At 42.2% G+C, this 24,266-nt stretch overlaps 4 protein-coding genes and 2 non-coding genes across 9 annotated transcripts; 5 read left to right on the top strand and 1 right to left on the bottom strand.

The window, feature by feature from the left end:
- Positions 1-141: 141 nt before the first annotated feature.
- Positions 142-6,383, top strand: ppt2b (palmitoyl-protein thioesterase 2b). Its single transcript, XM_035620550.2, has 8 exons — positions 142-689; positions 2,061-2,214; positions 2,348-2,443; positions 2,695-2,802; positions 2,962-3,045; positions 3,307-3,391; positions 3,748-3,802; positions 4,279-6,383. The coding sequence occupies exons 1-8, from the start codon at positions 507-509 to the stop codon at positions 4,420-4,422; spliced, it is 909 nt and encodes a 302-aa protein (XP_035476443.1). The 5' UTR covers positions 142-506; the 3' UTR covers positions 4,423-6,383.
- Positions 6,384-6,786: 403 nt separating this feature from the next.
- rps5 (ribosomal protein S5) lies at positions 6,787-9,875 on the top strand. Its single transcript, XM_035620556.1, has 6 exons — positions 6,787-6,893; positions 7,835-7,938; positions 8,240-8,449; positions 8,990-9,118; positions 9,551-9,649; positions 9,764-9,875. Coding segments are annotated over exons 1-6 (612 nt in total). The 5' UTR covers positions 6,787-6,892; the 3' UTR covers positions 9,833-9,875.
- LOC118292543 lies at positions 8,015-8,150 on the top strand. The gene has a single exon (XR_004786923.1). It is a non-coding gene; the product is annotated as a small nucleolar RNA SNORA3/SNORA45 family (small nucleolar RNA).
- LOC118292544 lies at positions 9,329-9,462 on the top strand. The gene has a single exon (XR_004786924.1). It is a non-coding gene; the product is annotated as a small nucleolar RNA SNORA3/SNORA45 family (small nucleolar RNA).
- Positions 9,876-10,153: 278 nt separating the features above from the next.
- ddah2 (dimethylarginine dimethylaminohydrolase 2) lies at positions 10,154-15,471 on the bottom strand. The gene is made up of 6 exons (XM_035620551.2): positions 15,175-15,471; positions 13,794-14,301; positions 13,215-13,403; positions 12,425-12,544; positions 11,657-11,800; positions 10,154-10,903 (listed from the first exon to the last, which is right to left on the bottom strand). The coding sequence occupies exons 2-6, from the start codon at positions 14,091-14,093 to the stop codon at positions 10,784-10,786; spliced, it is 873 nt and encodes a 290-aa protein (XP_035476444.1). The 5' UTR covers positions 14,094-14,301; positions 15,175-15,471; the 3' UTR covers positions 10,154-10,783.
- A 3,185-nt stretch (positions 15,472-18,656) lies between these two features.
- lypc (ly6 domain containing, pigment cell) lies at positions 18,657-24,265 on the top strand. Of its 4 annotated transcripts, XM_035620561.2 has the most exons (5): positions 18,692-18,790; positions 19,184-19,220; positions 20,926-21,031; positions 22,045-22,164; positions 23,379-24,265. In XM_035620561.2, exons 3-5 carry the CDS (start codon positions 20,980-20,982, stop codon positions 23,588-23,590), a joined length of 384 nt encoding a protein of 127 aa, XP_035476454.1. In that variant the 5' UTR covers positions 18,692-18,790; positions 19,184-19,220; positions 20,926-20,979; the 3' UTR covers positions 23,591-24,265. The 4 variants fall into 4 exon arrangements, with proteins under 4 accessions (XP_035476450.1, XP_035476454.1, XP_035476453.1 ...); XM_035620557.2 differs by lacking the exon at positions 19,184-19,220 and having other exon boundaries at positions 18,657-18,790; XM_035620560.2 differs by lacking the exons at positions 18,692-18,790; positions 19,184-19,220 and adding an exon at positions 18,869-19,159.
- Position 24,266: the final 1 nt, after the last annotated feature.

Raw genomic sequence — 24,266 nt, forward strand, 5'->3', positions numbered from 1 at the left:
AGAATCAACAGGATGACGATGTCTCTTGAACTTTTCTTTGATTTTTCTCTGATGTTCTACAAAATCAAAACAACCGTCAGACGACTGCTCCGCGCTGATTGGACGAGCCCGGAGCCGGATGTGACGTCTGATCCCATTTATTTAAATCCGGAAACAAACATCGGCAGCAGCAGCAGCAGCTGCGGCGGAGCTGAGCAGCAGCAGCTGTTCGTTGTCTCGGTTCCCGGTGTAAATGAACACGTGAATAAAAGTACCGAGTTCGCACCGTTTGTTTGTTTTGTGTAAAAACGGGATTATTCACCGACGAGCGGACTTTAACTCACCTGCACCGCCGCCGGGGAGAGAACCGCCAGTCAAAGATGTTAGCACAACATTAGCGAAACATCAGGAGTTTATGTTTTTATTTTAATTCACCTCCTATCTTTTTTTAAAATTTTTAAATTAAGTCAGCCTCTTAGGGTTTATTATTATTTTTTATTTTTTTAAAGTTATTATTTGAAGTTATAATGATGAACTCCAGCCGGAGGGGGAGGAGGAGCGGCGGCGGCAGCGGGGTGACCGGGCTGCTGTACCCGCTGCTCGGTGCGTGTCTCTGGGCTGCGGCGCTCGGCTACAGGCCGGTGATCATTGTGCACGGTTTGTTCGACAGCTCGGGGGACTTTAAAAACTTGCAGCGGTTCATCAACGAGGTGAGTGGATAGAACACACACACACACACACACGTGTACAGAAATGTGTTGTTCAGGGTGTTGACCTCACGGTTTCCTACATAACACAGGCCTCTTACATCACCACGTTATATGCACTGCTCTCTATTTAGTGTTTTCAATTTAAGACTCATTAGATTGTTTTATAATCTACATCCAGAGGCAGATATTGTTCTATTTTACTCCACTGCCATTGTTTTGTATCAGGTGAATATTACAAAATATGACCCATTAATTATCATGTATTATTACAGGACTTCAAGATAAAAGTCTATCGATCTCTTTGTTGAGCTTCTCAGTCGAGCTGCAACATGCAATTACTATTCCATCATGATTTAATCAGTTTATTACTTGTCTCTACTTGTTGCTTTGTCCATAAAGTGTCATAAAATAGTGAAAAATGTCCGTCACACACAATTATATTGTATATAATTATATAGTTTAGAGGCTGAAAACAGCATTTTTCCAATTTATTCTAGGATTGAAAATGAATCTATGATCAAAGTATTGAGATTGTTTTCCTTTCAACTGACTAATCAGTTACTGGACTTATTGTGGCAGCTCTTGCTGATAAAAGAATAAAGAGCAGAGCATAAAAAGAAATTAAAATGAGCTCCACCTTAATAAGATAAAATATTATCACAGTGCACATTGATTATAATCCAATTACATTGACATTATACTGAAATTTGCCATTCTGCATAAAGAAAACTTTAATTTAGGCTTTTAAGTACGTTGCTTTAAGTACAATTTTGAATGGAGGATTATTGTTTTTTACTTGTACTTGTTGCTCTGAAATCAATTTCTTCGATTCAAAGTTCTAAGAACGTGTTTTCCCACTGCAGCAGAGTTAATTATTAGTACATTGTGATCATAGAGTTGTATATACATTATTTTTGCTTCAATATAACCTGTTGTTTTCATTTCAAGTTGCTTGTATGGGCAGTGAAATCTGCCCTTTCCTGCTCGTCCTCTTAAATCCTACAAACTGCCCACACGCCCTTCGAAACGCACACAAAGTTGTAGCGTAGGGTAAGAAATAATGTTCCCCAAAAGTGGTGATGTTCCAAATTCTTTTGACGGAACTTTGATGAGGTTAAACCAAGTTTCAGTTCCTCTTTTTCACGGCCCTTTTTAGTAGAAAGTTGTGAATTGGAACAACCATAAACACAAATTCAGACCTCGGCCTGTCTGCTTCGGTTAGTTTGTGCCTCTGCCTTCTATGAATCATTAATATTTGATGGCACAGGCTGTCAAGTCTGCTGCTTAACCCATAACTGTTTCTTGTAGCTGTTGAAAACTTCATGCATCTAATATGAGGAGTCACTTGCACACTCGTCCTCTGTCTTGCAGACGCACCCTGGGACAAACGTGACAGTCATCGACCTATTTGACAGGAGTGCCAGCCTGCAGCCCATGTGGAAGCAGGTGGAGGGATTCAAGGCAGCTATTTACCCAATAATGCAAAATGCAGCCGACGGGGTTCACTTCATCTGCTACTCTCAAGGTAAAACACAACAAGTGATTATCTATCTGTGTTAGTGCTTTGACCTTTGAGGAATTATAACATGAGGGGAAACTGCGAACTCTCAAAGTCCTCAAAAACTGATTAGAAATATTCCTTGTTTTTGTTTTTACAGGTGGGCTGGTTTGCAGAGGGATCCTCTCCACTCTGCCTGACCACAACGTCCACTCCTTCATCTCTCTGTCCTCGCCTCAGGCCGGCCAATACGGAGGTAGGTTCCACTTGGAAAGCTGAGAATATGATTGTGTGACTTTAAACAATATTCTTTTATATCTGCAATCTGTCAAAGGGGCAATGTGTGGAGCCCAAAAACAGAGCTAAAATAGAGCCGAAAATCCCCTAGGGTTTGACTCAGAAGTCTAAAGAAGTTTATATATAGAATCGGTTTCTACATGTTTACCATGTTGAGGACTCTGGATTCTCCTCTCCAGCTCTTGACCTTGGTCTTTTGTTTCCTCTCAGACACAGACTACCTAAGGTACATCTTCCCTCAGTTTGTCAAATCCAACCTTTACCACCTCTGCTACACCGGGATAGGCCAGAGGATATCCATCTGCAACTACTGGAACGGTGAGAAGCCAGAAATTACCTTTTCTCACACAGATGTGAAGCCATGACATTCATTTTTACTATCAAATATATTTGTTTTCTACGGATTCAAAAGGGGTGCTTCTGAGGTTACTACTGTTTTGACCGACTGGTTCCTTGTCTTCTCTCCTCCCTCTCCAGACCCGCACCACAGAGACCTGTACGTGAACAGCAGTGATTATTTGGCTCTGCTCAACAGTGAGAGGGCCAATCCAAATTCAACAGGTCAGCAGATTTTCCTTGTGGTTAAAGCTCAGCCATAAGTTTGAACCTATAGTTTAACTTAACTTTAATGTCCTGTAACTATCGGTGGGCGTGTGTTGACCTTTTGTAACACGGCAGTGATCAATTTGGGCCCTTGTGGTGATCAATACGTAGGAGACGGTTGTTGTTGTTGTTGCTCGGGAACAAACCAGATACGATGGATATATAATTATCATACACTTGTTCATATATTTATTCAGTGTTTTTACTTGTAAATCCCAGAGTGGAAGAAAAACTTCCTCAAGATCACCAAGCTGGTGTTGATCGGCGGACCAGACGATGGAGTCATCACCCCCTGGCAGTCGAGGTGAGTTCATCCTCTGTCTCGTTTAGTCCCTCATATGTCTTTGTGCTTGTGGTTTTAACATGACATACAGTTTTATTTCATATACACATAAATCAGTTTCACTCTAATCTCTGACACATTGCACGTGATTCCTTCTGTATAGACTTGAGTTGCCAGTTGCAAAATATACCTCTTAAAAAAACAGGTTTAACTAATTTTATTGAATTCATTCAGTTGTTGATATGACAGTCTGTTCTTTTCCACGTTCCGTTCCTTTCACACATTAGGAGGATTAGTGTTTTCTGACTGTGGTTGATCTCATGACTCTCATGTGATGCTCACACATTTTTATCCCTGTTGGTGTCATATTTTTACAGTCAGTTTGGATTTTATGACGACAATGAGACTGTTGTCGAGATACAGCAGCAAGAAGTGAGTGCAAATCGACACACACACACACACACACTCACACACACACACACACTCACATAATACAGCATATATTTTGAGCTCGTTTCGAATGCCCTCTTTAATCCTTAAAATGACTTGTATCCACCTCCATCCATATCAAATATGTGTCCACAAGCACACATGGATACTGTACAATTGCAGTGGTGAAAGAAAATGCTCAAGCATGCTTTAAATGGTACCAAATGGCCAAAACGTAAACATATATAGGCTTGAAATATCATCCATTTGTAGCTATAGTCGTAGCACAGCATGTTACTTCCTGTTTACATCCTCCCAAAATATTATAGGAACTGTAGTAGACATGTTGTACAATCAATAACTTTTTTTTAATATCAATATGTGTCACAATATGTTTGGGGGCTCCATGGTGTCAGGCTGTGAAAACACCTAAAATAAATGAGCTAAGCATTAACTTATTCTTCTTCGTCTTCTTCCAGGTTTATTTGAGAGACGTTTTTGGTCTGAAGACGCTGGCCGCTCGCGGGGATCTGATCCTCTGCTCTGTTCCCGGCGTCGAACACGTCTATTGGCACTCGAATGAGACGGTGTTCCACACGTGTATGGAGAAGTGGCTGGTGTAGATCCAAACTACACACACACACAACACAAACACACACACCCACACACTCTCTCTCTCTTGTCTAGGTTTTTAAACATGCTTTTACTTTTTATAGTTTGACATTTTGGGAGGTGTTTGAAGAGAATTTTGATGCCACTCTCAGATCTGTACAATAGATAAGAAGCACAAACTATAATCTTTGAAGGATCTTGCAAGGATTTCACTTACAGGACATGTGAGCTTTAGAGGCATCAATTGAAAGATTTTGTTTTTACCTTTTGGACAGAACCATACTAGCTGTTTCCCCCTGTTTCCAGTCTTTAAGCTAAGGTAACCTGAATATGAGTGGATGTCAACGGTCTTATCTAACTCTCTGCATTTCCCAAAATGTCAAACTGTTCCTTTTAATAAACTGTGTTGTAGCCCTCAGTCAAATCCAACACAAATATGAGGGTTTTCATAAACCTGGTAACAACACAACTTTGTTCATTATTACAGTTTGCAAAGGAAAAGCATATCGGACATTAAAAAGGAGCATTCCAGCAAGTTCATACTGCACTTCTATGAATATTGCAAGAGACAGATTCAAAAGAGAAGGAACAGGTATCAGCGCATCATAAAAGGCTGAGAGATCCTCCAGTTTAACTCAAGCCCGGCAGATCTCACCGATTTCCATAATGCAACTAAATAGTTATCATGAAGTCTCTCTTGCTCTTTTTCTCTCTCTTTATACAATCATGTTTGTCAGCTTTCATGTGAACAAACACATGTGACACAATGAATGTCTTCCAGGAGAGATCGTCTGAAAATGGTCATCCTCGTTTTTAAACAATTTCACGTCACTTTGTGAAAAGAAAATATGTGGAGTGCCCCTTTAACTTGTATGAAATGTGTTAGTTATTACTTTCAGATACCGAGCCCACATACATACAGAATATCCATGTGTGAGTGTTAGTGTGTTTGCTCTCACATACCTCAGAAACCCCACACATCAGTGCCTGAGCAACGTTCTGTCATCTACATGTACAGACCCACTGCCATGCTCATTTTATGATGCAGTAATTCTTTTTTTTTTTCCCTTCCACTTTTAATCCTGGGGAATTATGTGTTCCTTTTTTTATTTGTTATGTGTTTTATGTGATCATGACCGTGATGTTTATTATCATTATCATTATCATGCAGTGCTTTTGGAGCTGTATTGCTTTAGTAGATGGAGCCTTAATATTCCCCCTCATGCCTCAGTGTTTCATGTCCATTACCAAAGTGCTCTGACACACTGCCTATAGTCACGGTGCTAAAAATAGAAGATGGAGGAGTTGAGTGGCTGGAGGGTGGCAGTGGTCTGTAAGTGTTTACTTGTCCGCCACTCTATTATTATACGTGGTGCTCTTTACCTCCCATCGCATTTAGATTACTCAGGTGTTTTGAGCAACCGTGTTTGTTTGCCTCTGTCAGAAAAGAGAAAAAAAGGAATTCATTTTCTCTAGAGTTAACATTTGCAGTATGTTGGATATTTTGTGCTGCCTGTTGTACCTATAAGTGTTTCTCAAAGAAGAAGAGAAAGGGAAAATAGCTATTGTGTGGTTAAAAAAGAAAGAATGAAAGAAAGAAAGAAGAATCGAAATGCTGTTGCACAATGTTTAGCCAGATGAAGAGAAGGGAAACGATAGAGGGGATGATTTTAACTGTTTTAAGTTGTTAAAATCTGAAATATTATTTTGATATTGTTGCATCATTTGTTGTTTATTGTATTGTTTGTTCAAATTAACTGACTCACAATTACTGCGTGAAATATGGATATAAGGGATTTCCTCTCAGCTCAGTCTTCTTGCAGGTATTTAGTGTGGACGTGAAGACCTTTTTTTAAAAACTCAGACAGAAATGACTATTTTGACATTGTCCCACAGTTTCTACAGCATTTGGTCTGCAAGTGAAAAGGTGTCAAATGTTGTTAATTCCTCAATAAAATACTTTTGAAACATCTCTTTCTGGTTTATGTTTTTTTCCCCCCACAGATCGGGTCTTATTGGTTCAGGACATAAAATCAAACCAACACAGGCTGAGTCAAATTTCATGTTTGTTTAAGTTGATAAGTGTTTAAAGGAATTACAGCACAAACATGACAAATGTACTCTGTATTAAAGGGTTGTTTAGAAACAGTTGCTGCTGTTTAAGATGGGCTATGAACAATTTTGATATGCTGCTGGGTAGCCGTGTCCACTAATATGAAAAATATGAGCTATAAAAACAAAAGGAAACATCAAAATAGAAATATTATATACACTGTGCAAAATAAGAACACGACAGATCATAAAACCACCAATCACAAAATGGGAAAAACACAGACCAAGCAGCCTGATAAAAAAAACTACATTTCCATGCATGCCTTGCGGTACCGGAAGTGGCCCCGCCACTCCACCGGATATTGGGACGCGGCGCCGTGAAAGGCCCTTTCCTGTCTGTGAGCAGCGTCGTACAGAGCGGCAGACACGAGTGAGTGCAACATTCACATTTAACTCGACCTAAACGTTCTTAAAAAGCATTTCGATGGGTTAACGCGAAGCGTCGTGTGCTCCCGTCGTCCGAGGGACACAAGTTAGACGTCTTACTTTTGCGGAAGTGTGCTTTTAATTGTCTCTAAACGTGACCGTGCGGGTACAACGGCGCCGAGCGTTAGCATGTGGCTAGCTGGTTAGCGCATGTGGATGCGGCATGTCGGAGCAGCGCTGCACGGACGTCGTAAGATGAGCCTTTCGCCGTCGTCATTACTATAAACGTGTCGGTTGTGTTTTTAGAATATTAATGTTTACGATATGAAACGCCGCCGCTGGACTTGTGATGATGATATTTGGCGTTTTATCGCTCGTTCGTTAGCCACCGTGGCTCCGGTTTGCGTGAGCCAGGCTCCATTTCCGGCCCTGTAGTAGAACTGTGGATGCCTTCATGTACCGGCCGGACATTCAGTCTAATCTGCTTTATTTAAAGGTGCAAGGTTTTAATCTGCGGTATAGTAAAAAAAAAATATCTAACCCAGATTGTCCTCTTTATATCTTTACATCCACCTGCTTCATATCAAAAGATGCATGTTCTGCGGTACCTGTGTTTATCAACTTAGCAATATCAACGACTAAAGCCTCAAAAAACGTTAATTTAAATGAGGTTCAACACATTGTTCGTCGAAACAGATAAACAGCAGCCATCATGATAGATCAGCTACACCTACCACCAGTTACCACTGACCACCTGATGTATTCAGTTAATTATTATAGAAAAAAACAACGGATTTATCATTTTAAGTGATATGAAGTAAGTTGTTGGACATTGCGTCATCCTTTGATTGCTGTAAAATTGACACAAGACTAATTGTTGTGTTTTTAAACATTGAATATTCCTAGATTGTAATTAACATCTGTTAATCTTTATCTATCTTCCAGTGACTGAGTGGGAGACTGCCCCCGCCGTGGCCGAGACCCCAGAGATCAAGCTCTTTGGCAAGTGGAGCACCGACGATGTCCAGATCAACGACATCTCCCTGCAGGTGAGCAGCAGCAGCCCGACAGCTTCCGCTCGGTTTCAGCTGTTATCCACTTGTTTGTTTTGTTTGACTAATGCAAAGCGAGGCTAGAGTCACGCCTGGACACTCACCTGTTGTCCTGGTGTGCTAGAGTGCTCGCAGAGGAAAAACGTCTCTGCTTATTCATTGGCTGTAGTCTTGACGTGGCCCAGTCAATCACCAACTGAGACACATGATCTTTTCATACCCACTGTACTTCAACGATTATGCTCACAATAAACATGAATAAACTCTGATACTTAAACCACGTCCCTCGTCACTACAGGATTACATTGCCGTGAAAGAGAAGTACGCCAAGTACCTGCCGCACTCCGGGGGACGTTATGCCGCCAAGCGTTTCCGTAAGGCCCAGTGCCCCATCGTGGAGCGTCTGACCAACTCCATGATGATGCACGGCCGCAACAACGGCAAGAAGCTGATGACCGTGCGCATCGTCAAGCACGCCTTCGAGATCATCCACCTGCTGACCGGGGAGGTATATACCACCGCCACGCACCACGATTAAGACAACACCATCAAATCGGTACATGAGGAAGTTGAAATAAACTGAAACTGGATAGGTTTTCATTGTAATTATACACATGGATTAATTGGTTATTTTTGCTTTATCCAGATACAAACTAGGTGTAAATTAGCTGATCAGAATTTAAGTCTTTGTCGATTAAGAGGTTGTTTGTCCTCTGAAGACACAATGCTCAGACTTTACATCCGCCAATAGAGTTTACATGGAAAAATACAAATAAGTTGCTTCATTGTGACTCAGACGCCTAAAAACACGAGTTAAACATGTGGCGACTACTTTGAGTGTGACGGTAAAATTCATTGTTTAATTAAATGAAACTTGGTTGAATTCACTTTCTTTTTTTTAATCAGAGCACCAGAAACCCTAAATGGAATAGAGCGACTCTTATGAATATAGCAGATAACCTGCACTCTGTTGGGTATCTAGTGTTGCCACATGTTTTGTATTTCTAAATTTATTTGAATTTAATACCATTTTAAATCTTGTTCCCAGAATCCCCTCCAGGTCTTGGTGAATGCCATCATCAACAGTGGACCCCGTGAGGACTCCACCCGTATCGGTCGCGCCGGTACCGTCAGGAGGCAGGCTGTGGACGTGTCGCCCCTCCGCAGAGTCAACCAGGTAACGTGATCACATCAACATCTTAAATTATTTAACCTTTTAGTATGTGGAATTAAAACAAAATCCTCTTATACCCTGACGTTAAGATGGTGGTGTGCATTTCAGAAGGAAATTCAGAGGCTATAGTTTAGTTGTAACTAATTCCTTCAATATTAAGGAAAGCTGCTTTATTTCCCTGAGGTGAGTCAACACGGTGTATTTGTGGCACCACGCGAGGCTAGAGTCACGCCTGGACACTTCCCGTTGTCCTGGTGTGCTAGAGTGCTCGCAGAGGAAAAACGTCTCTGCTTATTCATTGGCTGTAGTCTGACGTGGCCCGGTCAATCACCAACAGAGATACATTATACACCCGACCGGTGTTTGTTCCACTAAAGTGAATTTGTCAGCTGCCTGCGTCACCGCTGACCGTTCTCTCTGTTGTTTGTCTCGTAGGCCATCTGGCTGCTGTGCACAGGAGCAAGAGAAGCTGCTTTCAGGAACATCAAGACCATTGCAGAGTGTGTGGCTGATGAGCTGATCAACGCAGCCAAGGTAACACGACCATTACACAATAAGATGTCTGGCTTACAGACACTTTTTTGTTGTCAGCTTAGTCATCAAAGCTTCAATAATACCTTTGGGGTGACTGACTTTCTTCCCTCTTAGGGTTCATCTAACTCCTACGCCATCAAGAAGAAGGACGAGTTGGAGAGAGTTGCCAAGTCCAACCGTTAAAATGTTTTCTTTCTACCAAAACAAATAAATTTGAAGAAACTTCTGTTTGATTCCCGTGAGTTTTTAAATGAACCTCGTCTCTGAGACGGACACAGTTCAGATTAATGGGTTCAAACTAAAGCGTCTCAGTGAACAAGTCCTCCCTTCACAAAGGTTTGAGTGTCTGCAAATATAGTGAAATTATATTAAACTGCTTCCATAATCTCTAAACAAATTGACCATAACCGTAATGGGCGAAGGATTAACTGCAGGCCTGTCTTTAGTTTGAATTCAGTGTTCTCTAATACAGCAAGTGTAAATTGTACAGAATAAGACTAAGTGTCACGTCAGTTGAGTTTAATTGGCATGTACACCAGCCACAAATTCACACCCATAGAAAAAGCAAAAACCACTAATTGTTTTTAAAATCTGCATTTCTGTACGTAGTGGCTACATGTTCCTTTAAAACGACTTGTCAGTTACACGCAGGACGTGGGGGATGAAATGGAAACCAGCCTGTTACATGGACAGAGCTACATACACATGGTCATTAGTGAGTGGACGTGAGTTTGGGAACCACAGGATTAGCAATTGCTGTGAAAGGATTCAATTTACTTAACCCAAAATATAAAGTAATTACACGATATTAGAATAAATCTGCGGCTAATTTTTTTCCCCTCCACATCCATCAGTTTCTGTAAAGCGCCGCTCAGGATTCACAAGTGTGAAAGTGAGAAACTACGGCTGACCTCAGTGGTTTCACGAGTGGTTTTCTAATAAGACTTAATGGGCTGCAATGTTTGTCCAGCAGGGGGAGCAGCTTGTTTACCACAGTCGGCTCATAATTCTCCCTCATACAAATACTGCACGTCAGTGTTTCCTTTAACAATAAATAGACAAGAATTCTAGTGAGTGGAAAGTTGAGTCGGAGGCCTCGTCCGCCGCTGTGAGGCGCTTCTGGGTGTTTCGTTTTCAGAAATACGTGTGTTTTCTGTTGACGAGGAGGCAGAGCGAGGACAGGGACGCTCCCAGTTTGGAGGCCTCGCTGCAGGCCGTAGGCAGGAGAGTGTAGTCCTGCAGCTTCTGGAAGGCCTGCACGGGAGGAAAGGAGTTACTCATCATCCGCACTGGGACACAGTTAAAGGAAAGAAGTGAAGAGGGAAAAACTGCTTCACTGGCTGGAATTACAGCTCCTCTTTGCCCTTATTGAAGAAAAAAAAACTGACTTCAGTGATTTATGTACACTGGAAAACCTTGAGATTCTCCAAGGGGGTGTTAGGGTCACATTAAGGGAAGAAAAGAAATCGTGAGATTAGGGTTCCCACTAACAATTATTTTCTCGATTAGTTGTTTGGTCCCTAAAATGTCGATCATGTTTCCCCAAACCCCCAAATGATGTTTTTGTTTTGTCCATGTACCAAAGATATTTAGTTTACTGTCACAGGAGCAAAGAAACCAGAAAATATTCACCTTTAAGAAGCTGAAATCAGAGAATTTTTTCTCCAAAAAAACAACTTGAACCGATTAGTCGATTATCAAAATAGCTGGCGATTAATTTAGTAGTCGGTTACTAATCGATTAACTGTTGCAGCTCTATCGTAGATTTCGAGAGTTAAGACATACTTAGAATTTTAAATCACAACATTACAAAAATAAAGTCATATTTTCCGGGCTACGTGTCATTTTGGAGGGGGAACATCCTACAGGGGGGGACTAAAGTCACTAAATGGCCAGACAATCCCCTAATGAGACACAATAAAGTGAAACCACTCTGCTTTTAATCCTTTTAATTTGACGAAGCCGAGGCTCCGTCTGAATCTCGAGGAATTAGGGGGCCGTACTCACCGAGACGCTCTCGGGACACTCCTCCGCCGGCCGGTGGAGCAGGAAGTCCCGTTTCGACGGACCTTTGATGTAGATGCAGTTGGCAGCCGCATCCTCCGGGACGGTCAGGACTTCGTAGTGGTGATCGGTCAGCTGTTCCATCATCTGGAGCCAAAACAGAACACACTTGTGTGACATCTGTGCACACGCACGCACACACACACACACTGCAGCAGACCACACCCAGCATTACACACAGTGTGACATCAGCAGTCAGGAGATATATGAGTGTGGTTCACAAGAGGACACAAGAGCGGACACTTTAGAAAACCCTTGCATCCTTTCTTAAAGCCTGTACACACACACACACACACACACACACACACACACACACACACACACACACACACACACACACACACACACACACACACACACACACACACACACACACACACACACACACACACACACACACACACACACACACACACACACACACACACACACACACACACACACACAGAGAGAGAAAGATGGGGAACATATCACTTTCTGATAATCAGAGAAACAAATCATCAATATCTTATTTAGCTGCTGTACGATTTTCAATGTGTGTCACCAGCAGACATTCAAATCAAACACCGAACCAAATGAATGCACTGTGTTCTCAGTGACTATATACAAACTTAATACACACAGTTGTACGTATAAGTTTGGGTTGCTGGGCAGATTTCTTTCTACGCCCTGCTAAGGCGTCCAGCTGTAGATTATATAGTGTGTACATACCCGCAGAGTCTTCTTGGCGCCGTCACTGTTGCTGATGATGATCGTGTCTGGCCCTCCCATGGAGCAGATGTTCTTCAGTCGGGCTCCACCGCAGACGGGGACGGTGGACACGGCAAAGTCCTGAACAGTCGGAGGTTGAAAGGTTTAATACATCACACACGCGCACCTTTCAAGTTTCTTTGACAGTAAAAGTTCTCTCATCTGGTTTTGCAGTTGTTTTTTTCACAGCGGTTAGTTTGACTCGTTGAACATTATCAGAAACACTCTCACACTTGTGTCGTCTCGTACACAGTTTTTTTTTCTGAATGAAAATGAAGAGAAGTCTGTAGAAAAAAGGAAAAACTCTGAACCCACATCAATTCTTACCAGACTGACACAAAACACACACACACACAAACCCCCACCAAACACACACGTGGATGATAAGTGTGTGTGTGTTAAGAAAGAAACAGAGGTGTGCTAAAACGCACTTAGGAGAAGTGAGGGAATCAATACTAATGTGTGGGCGGTGTCGAGCCTGAGGGGTCCCAGTTCCACCGTGTGCTCTCACGGCCTCGTTCATCACCATCTTACAGATATAATTCCCCTAATGCAATGCAGCGAGTGGCCACCTGCTCACTTTGGCAGCGGGGTCCAAATCACGACCATCTTTGTTGCGCTGGGCTCCAAACTGAAATGGGTTATTTTATGGTTTTGTTGGGAAGCTTTTGTCATAAAATTCTTTCATTGATTCCCAGAGACTGAATCCACCAACCGCCGTCCCCTCAACGTCCCCTGACCGTCCCCTCACCCTGAACGTGTCCGCCAGCACCTCGGCTCCCCGCCGGTTGGTGTGCGAGGAGATGCCGACGAAGAACTCCCTCCCCGTGAAGAGGACGTCGCTGCCCTCCAGGGTGGCTCCCGCGGAGTCGCCCTCCTCCGTCCCCATCTCCACCACGGTCAGGCTGAGCTCCGACACCACCCTCCTCACTGCCTCCGCCTGAGGGGACGGAGAGGAAGAGCGTTTGACTTAACACAGACAAAGTGTGGAGTAAATGTTCGCTGTTTCGTCTTTTAATCGTATATGGTTCTGTTTTTTGTTTTGTTAATGCTGATAGGATATATTGAGAAATCAATGATTTGTCATGTATCCATCAGGCTTTTCTCTGAAGTCCACGTTCCCAAAAGGAAAGTGAACACACCAGCGAAGGATCTGTTGGACCATGATCTGTTGGAACATGTATCTGCTGCCGCTTCCTTTTCATACCACGACGACGTGAAGTGAAACAAAAGAGGCTTCTCTCCTCACGGCCCCTTTATCTCCCAAAGCAAGATTAAGAGCATTAGAAGATTAGAGGGAGCAGAAATGGGGTCACCCCGTCGCGTTTACCTCGCCGCGCCGCTGCTGCGCGAAGGGCCTGGTGACGAGCGCCGTGTCCCCCTGGATGACGGCCACGTCGTCGATCCTCCAGCCCTCCGGCAGCTCCGGGTCGGGGGGGATCTCGATGAGCTGCAGGCCCACCTTCTGCCGCAGGGCGCCCGTCAGGCAGCCGAACTGCCGCTGGGCTTTGGCCAGGTCCACCGAGGCGTCCCCGTTCTCGCCGCCGTCCCCCGCCCTGTTCCCGAAGGTCTCCGGGATGCCCCGCACCACGGCGTGGGTGAAGCGGCCGTAAGGGCACATGTTTGCCATGTTTCCTTTAAAAAAAAAAGTGAGCTCGCTTTTGTCAGAGGACGAGCAAAAAATTAAAATATGAGTGTGTGAAAAAACAAAGCTGATGGGACGAATCAGGTCCAGAGGGGAGCGGAGAGCATCTTCATCTTCATCCCCGTCTCTGAGCTTCTTCTTTCATCGCCTCCTGTCTGCAGATGCCGAGAGGAGGAAGTCAAGACGACCTCAGCTGCAGAGAGAAGAGAGAGATGGAAACATCAAGGGCCAAGGACACACACACCACGACACAAACACAACAGGGATCATCTTTTAAAAGCTCTGGTCTGGTGTCTCACAATCTCCTGTGGGATTAAAGAACATTTTCATGACCACGTCCCTCTTTCTAGTTTTGAGGTATTAAAAAAAATCTGCTCCGGAGGTTTTTTAAGATTATATCCCAGAGAAGATTACACGGAAGAAGCACTTTGTCATTGAATTCTTCGGCCCACCCAACAGGCAGCTGAAATAACACAGCTGAGTTGAGAGCAGACAAACGGGTCATTGTCCTCGGGTTCGATTATAAAAGGAACATTATTGAAGAGCTCGCTGAAATATGCTGCAAAGCTTCTTCCCCCCCACACACTTTTTGGACACTGGGTCTGATTTGGGACAATCTGCTCTTTCATCCTCCTCCTCTTCGTCATCCTCCTCCTCTTCATCATCATCATCCTCCTCCTCCTCTTCATCATCACCCTCCTCTTCCTCACCGTGAGGCTGAGGGACGTTCCCCCTGAATCTGCTGCACAACTTCTGCAGCAGCAAAGTCTCTGATATTCAACTTCCCGCGAGGCACAAAGCGCCCGCGGAGGAGGACACAGAAAAGTTTCTCATTTCTTCTCATTGTTTCCATCCAGATGTATTTGGAGCAGTTGCTTCGTCTCCGAAGTGAACATCTGCCAGAAACAGAAACCCGAGAGAGACTCCAGCAGCAGGAGTCGCTCCTCTCCCCCCCCCCCCCAGACATGATGATGATGATGATTCGTATCTTTACCAACGAGGAAGAAGTTAAAAAAAACAAAGACTATCGCCAACAAAGTCACAAGAAGAGCAACAATATTCTCACCTGTTTGTTTCCTGAAGCTCGCGTCTTCTCCTCGCTCGGGCCGCGTTTCCGCTCCCCGGTTGATTTAATTTACCACAGGCGATCCCAGCTCCCGTTAGTCCTCCTCCCCCTCCTCCTCCCTGCGTCCGTCCGCCGCCCCGTAGACCACGTGTCAAGATGGCGGACGTGAAGTCGGGCAGTTCCGGTCACCGCTTTCACAATAAAACGAACCAAAGCCGTGGTGAAAAGTCGCTGAGGAACATGTTTGAGTTCCCTTGACTACTTTACTGAAGTAACTTTCATTTAATACTACTTAATGTATTGAATAGAATTAATTTGGTGTGCTTTGTAGATTGAATTGAAATATTGTACTTTTTATTCCGCTACATTTATTTACCAGTTAATATTATGTATAATAAAAAGAGCTTATAAAAGTCACTGTTATAGATTGTATTGCAAAACAAAATATACAATTAGAGAGGAAATTATTTGTCCATAAATCATTTATTGGATCAATAGGAACTCTTAAAGAAAAAAATGTTTTAACAAATGATTCACCAATTTTGGTAAAAATCTTATTATGTCATGATGTCCAGGCGATTTGAAAGACACTGGTTGTTTAAAAAACAATAAACCTTGTGGTATTGCTTTTGGTGGTAGCATCAAAACAAATCACACAAAATATTGCAACTGTATGCTCTTATTTTTTTAAATACCAGTTGTCCAACTTCCGGTCGTTTTCGTGTGTTTATTGGCAGCTTGACTCAGCTCTCCCCCAACCAGTCCATCCCAGCACCCCCCATCCCCCACACGTCCTGCCCGGATTCAATCAGCGCTGATTTGAGTTTCTCCCCACAGCTGCTGTTGTTTTCAGCTTCAAACACTGTTTAATATTAGTTATACGTCACAGCAAAAAATTAAAATATGAAATTCACTACTTTACTTAAACATTCTTCTGTTGAACCTGAGAGGAGAGCATGACCTCAAAGTTTATTAACAAAGATAACATCTTTAGGCCTGATTGTAAATGTGTTTAAGATAATCCAAAGTCGTATCATCTAGAATAAGACTTTATTCTACTAAAATATTTAGAAGTAACGACAAAAAAAAGAAACAGCATACGAGGTTTCCACACTATTGACCGATACGCTAATGTTAGCAGATAGCAGACAGCATTCAGCCTGGAAAACTTTTCTTGAACTCTTCATGGAAGGGTCGTTAGCGAGAACGGAAACTGTTGCTCTGAACAATTTCCATACCTTTTTCCGGAAAATGTCAGAGTGAGCCGATGTGAGAATAGATCTGGGAAAATCCCAGCGAGCCAGTGGACGCACCCCCTCGCCCGAATGTTGCCGGAGATGGTCCAGCTGGATGTAAACGGGTCTGACTCGGACAATCTCCCGCCGCCTTCTTTGTGTGTGAATTGGATGGATCGGAAAGTAGTTCCGCACCAAACTTTACCCACATTCATAGATACAACAGCGGAAAGCAGCTGATGTATACTGATGGGACCCCCATGCAAACTGTATGCACTGTATTAATCAGACTGTAGTTTTTCCAATTAGGTTTCTGCCTCTGAGACATAAACTTGTCTTCGTGAGTAAAACAAGTCAATGTTCTGCTCGTCCGTCCCACAGCGGCCTAAATAAATGGCTGCATTAACCTTATCAGAGCTGATTTATTTTGACCGGGGCGCAGACACTGTTTCACGCTCGCCTTTCTCCTCTGCCTCTATTCAAAGTCATCGCAGATTAGAGGCCAACGCGCCGCATTACTGAGCCTCGGTGGTCTTGTATTTTAGTCTGTGTGACATGGCAAAAAAAACCCAAAAAAACAACAACAACCATAATCTGGCTTTTCCTGGAATGTGGGTCAAATGATGTCGGACACAGCAGAGACGGTTGGATGAACATGTTGCCTCATCCGACACCAGAGGAAAACTGGTACTGGAAGTGTGTCGCACCCTGGTGTTTTGCAGAATGGGTCAGCAGTGATGTTAACATGCACATAAACACACTGTCCTCGGTGACAGATGGCTGCTGCCGAGCGCTCGTGTTTTATGAATCTGCGCACTTGAGTTTGTGTAAGTGCTTTTTTTTCGAAAACAGAGTGGCACAACATTTCCTTCTGCCGGCCCAACTGAGCAACCGCACCCGAGGTCCGTCGGAGATGCAGAGGCAACGCGGTGACGGAATGAGGAGGAGGAGGAGGAGGAGCAGAAGAAGAAGACATCACTTTGTAAACAGATGCAGCCAAAGAGATGGGAGGGGTTGTGTAAAAGGGGAGGGAGGATGGGAGGCAGAGGGCACAGACGGGATTAAAGAACACCATCTGTCCGTCCACTGAGATCTTTAAAAACATCCCTGTCAGATGAAGCATCAGTGGGTTCAACACGCTGCGTTCAAACGCTCCCGTGAAATCACAATGTTCAAAAATACTCTGTCCTCGGCGCCCGTCCTCTTACAACAGGCCTTTACTTTCTCTACTCAATGATTACATATGACTAATTGATGGTGTTTTTGATTCATTTATTTTGATACAGTTTTCTTATCATTTCTTCATTTGTAAGAGCATTTATTTGATTTTCTATAAATTATCCATTTATTTATAGATTATCTTTTATAATTGAATTGTACCTTGCTATTTCCTTTATTTAAATTCCACCTCCCTTAATTGAGCCTATTTCATTTTAGCCACATGTTGTCGTATTTTAGCCACACTTTTGATTTATTTTCCATTTATTTATTATACTTGTACATCGCTTTATTGGTGTATTTGCTCGGAACTGTTTGTACTCTTGATCCAAAATGTGTACTGTATGACTCCTACAAGGGCGCTTTCATGGGTTTCTGATTTTAATTTCCACTCTTTTTTTTCACTCTGAAAGCATTTTGTGGTTAAGCTTGTTGTGCAATTTTATTAATAATAATAATGATATTTAAAAAATGTAGTAACTGTTAATGATGTGTTGTCACCCATAAATTCCTGTTGAAATCCAGTCTTTGGTCAGTTTTGCACTGGAGGTGGGGAACTGATCCTGAATCTGTTTTTAATTTTAATTGTCAACTAAATTTTTGGGTAATAATGTTACTCATTGTGTTAAAACCAGAGAGACTTAGAAATAGCAAATGCAGCCATTTATTTAGGCCGCTGTGGGACGGACGAGCAGAATATTGACTTGTTTTACTCACCGAAGACAAGTTTATGTCTCAGAATAAAAAAAGATAACAGGAAAGATAACAAGAAAGAACAGATTCACACCAAGACAAACACACAGACTTCAAACAGTGTTTCCGAGTCATTAAAACGCTTTATGACACTCACGCCCCCTTTTCCAAACCCTTTGATCACTTGGTCGTCATTACAGTAGCCCTGAGAGCTCACAGCACTGGAACTTAAGAAAACACACGCAAATAGACAAAACACAAGCAAATTAAGAAAACATCTTCAGCAATTTGACAACACATGCGCAGCATTTAGAAAACGCGCTGCAAAGACCGCAACACAACACATTAAGAAAAAGCGCTGCGAATAGGCCGCAACACAACGGAAGTGTTTCCAGAGGACTTTTAAAAGTGATGCACACGTCTGGACACGCTTGCTGTTGACGCGGAGTCCAACTCACAGCGCTATTAAGGTTCTCTTTCCGTCAGTGGTGTTGGAAAATGAGATATAAGTGTTTTTTGATTTATTTTAACATTGTGATCGCATGATTCAGATATTAGTGTCCCCTGGAAACACTTCCGTTGTCTTGCGGTCTATTTGTATCGCTTTTTCTTAATGTGTTGTGTTGCAGTCTTTGCAGCGCTTTTTTTCTAAATGTGTTGTCAAATTGATGAAGATGTTTTTCTGAATTTGCTTGTGTTTTGTCTATTTGCATGTGTTTTTCTTAAGTTGCAGTGCTGTGAGCTCTCAGGGCCACCGGTCATCATCCCGATTAACAATACTGACATTTACTGCACTTTCTTTGTCTGAATTTACAGCGGGATTCTTTAAACAATTCAAGGTTGCTGTTGTTTTTATTTTTCAGGCGCCTCGCTGTGTTCTGCTGTGTAATTGACTAACTGGTAAACAGCTTATTCAGTCTGAGCTTCGCTGGGCTCACTCCATCACAAGACTGTTGTCAGCAGACCGTCCTGCACGCTGTGGCCTCATGTCTCCTATTTCACCCTAAAGGATAATTCAGTTACACTCACTGACTCCGACTCGGACATGTCGACTTTCTCTCTCTCTCTCTGCTTCTTTATCTGCTGACCCTTTCTACACTCGGCTGACTTTATCTGACTCGTCTTGTCTTTCCTGCCTGTCTGTCTTCTCATCCGCCATCTCACACATTTACACATAATGTTTTATTTTGATGCAAATCATGGTTTGCATTTCTTCCGCTGCGACAAAGTCTGTGGCCAAAATGGCAAAAACTGAAGTGTTGAGTAGCAGCACCAACCAAACTCAGTAGATCCTTTCAGTGGAAATCACTAAATTTCACATTGTATCCATTGATTTACCTTAGTTTGGTTACTTTTTGGGGGTTTTTTTTATCCCCAAATACTTTTTAGACACAAACTCAGCTATAGGTCTGCCTTATGATTTTTGTCAATTTAATAAAAGCATAAAGTTGCCAGAAACCAAAAATAGGCTAGAAGAATATTACACTGAGCCTATGAAAAAAAAATCACACTCAAATTTTTAGGGAACAGTTGGATGTAAAAAAAAATTTGAAAAAGTTTCACATTCATATTTTTCACTAGTTAATTTTCATAAAGAAATCAAACTTTTCCCCCTTTTTTATTTTAAGCTAGTTAGTCACCAATATCTGAATTGGCCTAATTGGTGGAATCCCTCATGGGACTCCACTTACAACGTAGAGAAAACATAATCCGATCCTCCACTTAAGTAAAAGTACCAGTTTGGTTGACTGGTTCCCAGTGATCAGTATGAGAGGGGAAACGGAAAAGACCCAAATTTATTCTAAATTCGTTCACTTTCCACCGAATTCTTGCCTTGTTTTGTGACATATTGAATAAGAATTCAATATGTCACAAAACCCCACAAAGTGGAATCCACAGAAATTAAGACTCCTGTGAACGTGCCAGTTTTCATATTGCTTTTATGTTAGAATTCATGTCACAATAAGATTCTATTCTATTCTATGACAGGTTTTTATTCAGGCTCAAACTTGTTTTGACTGAAACAATCATTTGAATGAGAATTACTTTGTGAAACTGCTGACAAGGTTAGTCACACTGGTTAGTTAGTCTTTAAGAATGCAACCTGGAGAAAATGTTAAAATACTGTGTCCTTGTTTGTTCATTTAATTAATGAAGCACTGAGTAAATTTGTTGTCGAAAGACACTGAGTTTGATTAAGAAAATATAAATATACTGTATATCATGCCATAATTTGCTTTTTAAGGGCGTCTTCATCCACCTCAGCTGATCATAATTATCCCTCCAAATTAAATTAGAAGTCTTAGGGAGGAGACACCGGCTGCCCGGGTGACATGGGTGTTAAAATTAGGCCTATTTGACAAAGAGGGACAGAAAAAAAGAAAATCTCAGGGCTCGGGGCTAATGATGAGGAGGTGCCACGAAGGAAATACAGTGTAAGACAAACAAGACAAAGTCAGAAAAGAGACGGACAAGTGTGCGTTTGGACTCCACACACAAATAAATTGAATTTAAGGAATGAGTTTTGGGGCGTAGAAGATCGACTGTACTCAATGAGACGCTTGTGACGTCCCAGGAGGGGATTTTTATTTCTTGTATCAACCAGCTCGGAGAATTGTCTGGAAAAAAAAACCCTTGGACACTTCTTACTGGACGAATCATGCCTCGTTTACAACTTATGACTGTGCTCCTGTGTTGTCTTCCCTTGGCAGGTATGTTCAATGAGTGAAGTTATTAAGAAAAGTCATGATTTGTTGTAAAAGTATAAACATCTCTTTATTTTAAGGTCTGTCCAAGACGCATAATAATACTGCATCATCTTACACCACAAAGATGATGCAGTACTCTGATAAATCTGCTACAAACAAACTTATAAAACACTTTCTTCTCTTAAGGTCCAGATCTGCTATGACTTATGAAAGTGTGTCTTTTCAATGAGGGATAAGTTATGTGATTCAGTCCAAACTTTCACCAAAGGATTTTGAAATCTTCACATTCTAAGTTTACTGTATGATATTTTAAGTGTTATTCTTGTTACACTTATTTAAGTCCCCCAAATTTATTAAATACGCAAAAAGGCTTCAAGTTCTCCTTTTTAGATTTTTATTTGAATCAATCAATCTTTTTCTTGAGTGTCATGGTTTGGAAACCTATCCTTAAAGCCTTTCATTTTTTGTAATTTTCTGGCGGAATCTGGTGGTAAAATTGCAAACCGCAACCAACTGAGCACTCGACAGGGGACACTTTATGGTGGCGCACCGCTCTTTCCGTTTGCGACAGCGCTGACAATTCAACGCGACTGCGACGTATTCTGGACCGTTTTGTGCAACAACCGTATTCAACACGACGTAACACACATGGCGACTGACACGGAGGTCGGGTCCACCTCATGGAACTATATTTAACTCATTCAAAGTTGACGAAAAAAACACTGGTTCTTTGTTGTAGGTGATTATACATATATGAACACATAGTTATGGACAATTATATTCAATGCAGCTTTAAAAAAAATAGGAACTCTCTTAATAAAATTGTAAAAGTCACATTTACACAATTTGTCTTCTTTTTAGAGCCACATTATTGGATCCTTATCAAAAAAAATATAGAGTAGTCTACGTCACCTACATCAAAATTAAATTGGTGTCTGTCCCCAAAATCCTGAGTCAATCAAACTTTACTCAGAATAAGTTATATAACATTTTTCTATATTTTTCCCTCCAACCAGCCTGCTTGCGCTGTTACACCTGTGTGTTCCCGGCCATCTCCCCTCTGGACTGCCTCAGGTTCCCCCAGGAGTGTTCGGCCGGACAGCGCTGTCTGTCGAGCACTGCGACAGGACGACGAGGTAAAACCCATGCCTGTGTGCACAGTTTTACTATATATGTGGGGTCCATTACACAGACACCATCTGTACTTATGGGGACCGAAATGCTGGATTCGACGTGAGTTAGGCGTTCAGTTGAAATGGTTAAAGCTCGGGAGCAGGGGGGAATACAGTATGTCAGTGATTGGTCCCCACAAAAATAGGTGTACATGGCTGTGTGTGTGTGTGAATGAGGGAATTTCTGTCCGCAAATGAGTTTTTTTTTTCCTGAGAATCGAGGGCATGAAGAGGCAGACAAAGCCTTATTGTGCAGAGCGCCGTCCGGGAACAGATTCAAGAAATGTACCGTCCGTATGTATGTATTGGAAACCGAGGTCCTTCTTGTAGCATCAGTTCTTAAACTGTTTCATCAAGTAAAGGCCACATGCTTTAAAACCAGGAATTAGTAATAACATTCTCCCTGCTACAAATTAAAAATGTGTTTCTAAGCAATAAAGACACAAATACCGCAATCAATAGATCCGGGGGCTTTGTGGCTACAGTCTTTGGGATAAACAGCTGTTGTCGCAAATTTTTTCCTGTCGGTGCCATTCACCAATCGCAGAAGAAGAGGGTGCAACAAGATGATGTATTTAGAAGTGGGGGTAAATTTTAAACAGAAGAAAGAAAGACCAATCTTTGACTACCAAAGTTTTCCAGACAAAATAATATTGTACGACTGCATTGTATAACGTTTCAACTGTTGCTGCTCAGGATACTAAAATAGAACAACCTTCAAATACATGGCACGTTTTAAAATAACTTGATGCTTTCTCGACTCTACAAGTGTAAAAACAAAAAAAAAAGGACAAAAGGATGACTCCACATCTCAGAACAATGTCTCATCAGGCCGGTTGTAAGCTCACTAATACCTGGCAATCAAATTATCTCTAAAAATAGCCCTCTGGGCTCCGTGGGAGAAATGCTCCGCCTCACCAACTCGGGGTTGTTGTCGCATCCTGCGAGCATCATCCAAAGCAGGTAAAAAAAAGTTTTGTCCGATTTTATTCTGTTAAATTTCTAGTTCCTGCTTAAAATCAAGACTTTTCCATTATGAGACGCAGATCTCCCACTGCTACTTGCAGCAACCGTAGTGTCAGTGTTTGCTACAGGTCTGATAGTCGTGACTGCACCTCTACACAACATGACTCCCCCATCACCGAATGAAAACTCTTCTCCCGTCCCTGCTCTCGCAGGCTCTCTGGAGCTGACGATGTATGAGAAGAGCTGCGCCGTCGCCGCCCAGTGTGGCCTGAGCGGACAGAAATACGCCTCGGGCCTCTACTTCAACTACACCAACGTCTGCTGTGACACCGACCTGTGCAACGGTGCCACGTCCGGTGCTGCCCTCAGCTGGGGACGAGCAGCCGCCTGCCTGCTGCCCGCGCTCGCTCTGCTGCTGGCCTGAAGATGGAGCTGTGTGTTCGTGTAGGAGACCCTGCTTCTTAACACAATTAACAGTGAATGAACTTGCCAGCCAGCGAATAACAGAAGAGATTCACCGAAATGTGTAACAATATTTTGCTTTATCTGCCGCAGAGAAAAACCCCCCACATGTAGACATGTAGGTAACATAAAGAAAGTATGCTTTGCTCTTGTACTTGTGGATACTGAAAATGGAGCAACATCCAATGACCCTCATGACAAGAGATTTAATTGTTTGTTTTTTTCACCTGAAGACATATTTTGAGGCCTAAATGGAGGAAAACAGATTCTACAAGAAAAAAATATATAAAACAGTAATGCCTGAGAATTAAATAATAATTTGGATGCCAAATTACTAAAAACCGATACTGCAAAATACTGCAGTGATGAAATGATATATTGTAGCTAAAGATGACATTAGGCCCATGTCCTTATCTCAGTACATTTTTAATGATAATACTATAGTGATGCTGATAGAACTTTCATTACTATAAGTCACATTTGCGCTTTATTTAATATGTATTAGTATTATATGTAAAGTTACTGTTCTTGGCAACATGTTCATGGATGTTGCTGTTCGTGGCTCTAATGTACTGCTTATACTAACCAAGTAATGTTGTTGTTGTTTGCACCTTTAAGATAAAAAAATAAAAACACAC

The sequence above is a fragment of the Scophthalmus maximus genome, chromosome 22, assembly GCF_022379125.1.
Source record: "Scophthalmus maximus strain ysfricsl-2021 chromosome 22, ASM2237912v1, whole genome shotgun sequence".
NCBI classification, from domain to species: Eukaryota; Metazoa; Chordata; class Actinopteri; order Pleuronectiformes; family Scophthalmidae; genus Scophthalmus; species Scophthalmus maximus.

Excerpts from the sequence above, each read along its gene's own strand:
- ppt2b (XM_035620550.2), top strand. The coding sequence starts at position 507 with ATGATGAACTCCAGCCGGAGGGGGAGGAGGAGCGGCGGCGGCAGCGGG. Across the intron at positions 2,444-2,694 it reads TCAGGCCGGCCAATACGGAG|ACACAGACTACCTAAGGTAC; the intron begins GTAGGTTCCACT and ends GTTTCCTCTCAG. Across the intron at positions 3,392-3,747 it reads ATCACCCCCTGGCAGTCGAG|TCAGTTTGGATTTTATGACG; the intron begins GTGAGTTCATCC and ends ATATTTTTACAG.
- rps5 (XM_035620556.1), top strand. Across the intron at positions 8,450-8,989 it reads TCCACCTGCTGACCGGGGAG|AATCCCCTCCAGGTCTTGGT; the intron begins GTATATACCACC and ends TCTTGTTCCCAG. Across the intron at positions 9,119-9,550 it reads CCCTCCGCAGAGTCAACCAG|GCCATCTGGCTGCTGTGCAC; the intron begins GTAACGTGATCA and ends TTTGTCTCGTAG.
- ddah2 (XM_035620551.2), bottom strand. The coding sequence starts at position 14,093 with ATGGCAAACATGTGCCCTTACGGCCGCTTCACCCACGCCGTGGTGCGG. Across the intron at positions 13,404-13,793 it reads CGCAGCAGCGGCGCGGCGAG|GCGGAGGCAGTGAGGAGGGT; the intron begins GTAAACGCGACG and ends CCGTCCCCTCAG. Across the intron at positions 10,904-11,656 it reads AGTGTCCCGAGAGCGTCTCG|GCCTTCCAGAAGCTGCAGGA; the intron begins GTGAGTACGGCC and ends CCTCCCGTGCAG.
- lypc (XM_035620557.2), top strand. The coding sequence starts at position 20,980 with ATGCCTCGTTTACAACTTATGACTGTGCTCCTGTGTTGTCTTCCCTTG. Across the intron at positions 21,032-22,044 it reads GTGTTGTCTTCCCTTGGCAG|CCTGCTTGCGCTGTTACACC; the intron begins GTATGTTCAATG and ends CCCTCCAACCAG. Across the intron at positions 22,165-23,378 it reads CACTGCGACAGGACGACGAG|GCTCTCTGGAGCTGACGATG; the intron begins GTAAAACCCATG and ends CTGCTCTCGCAG.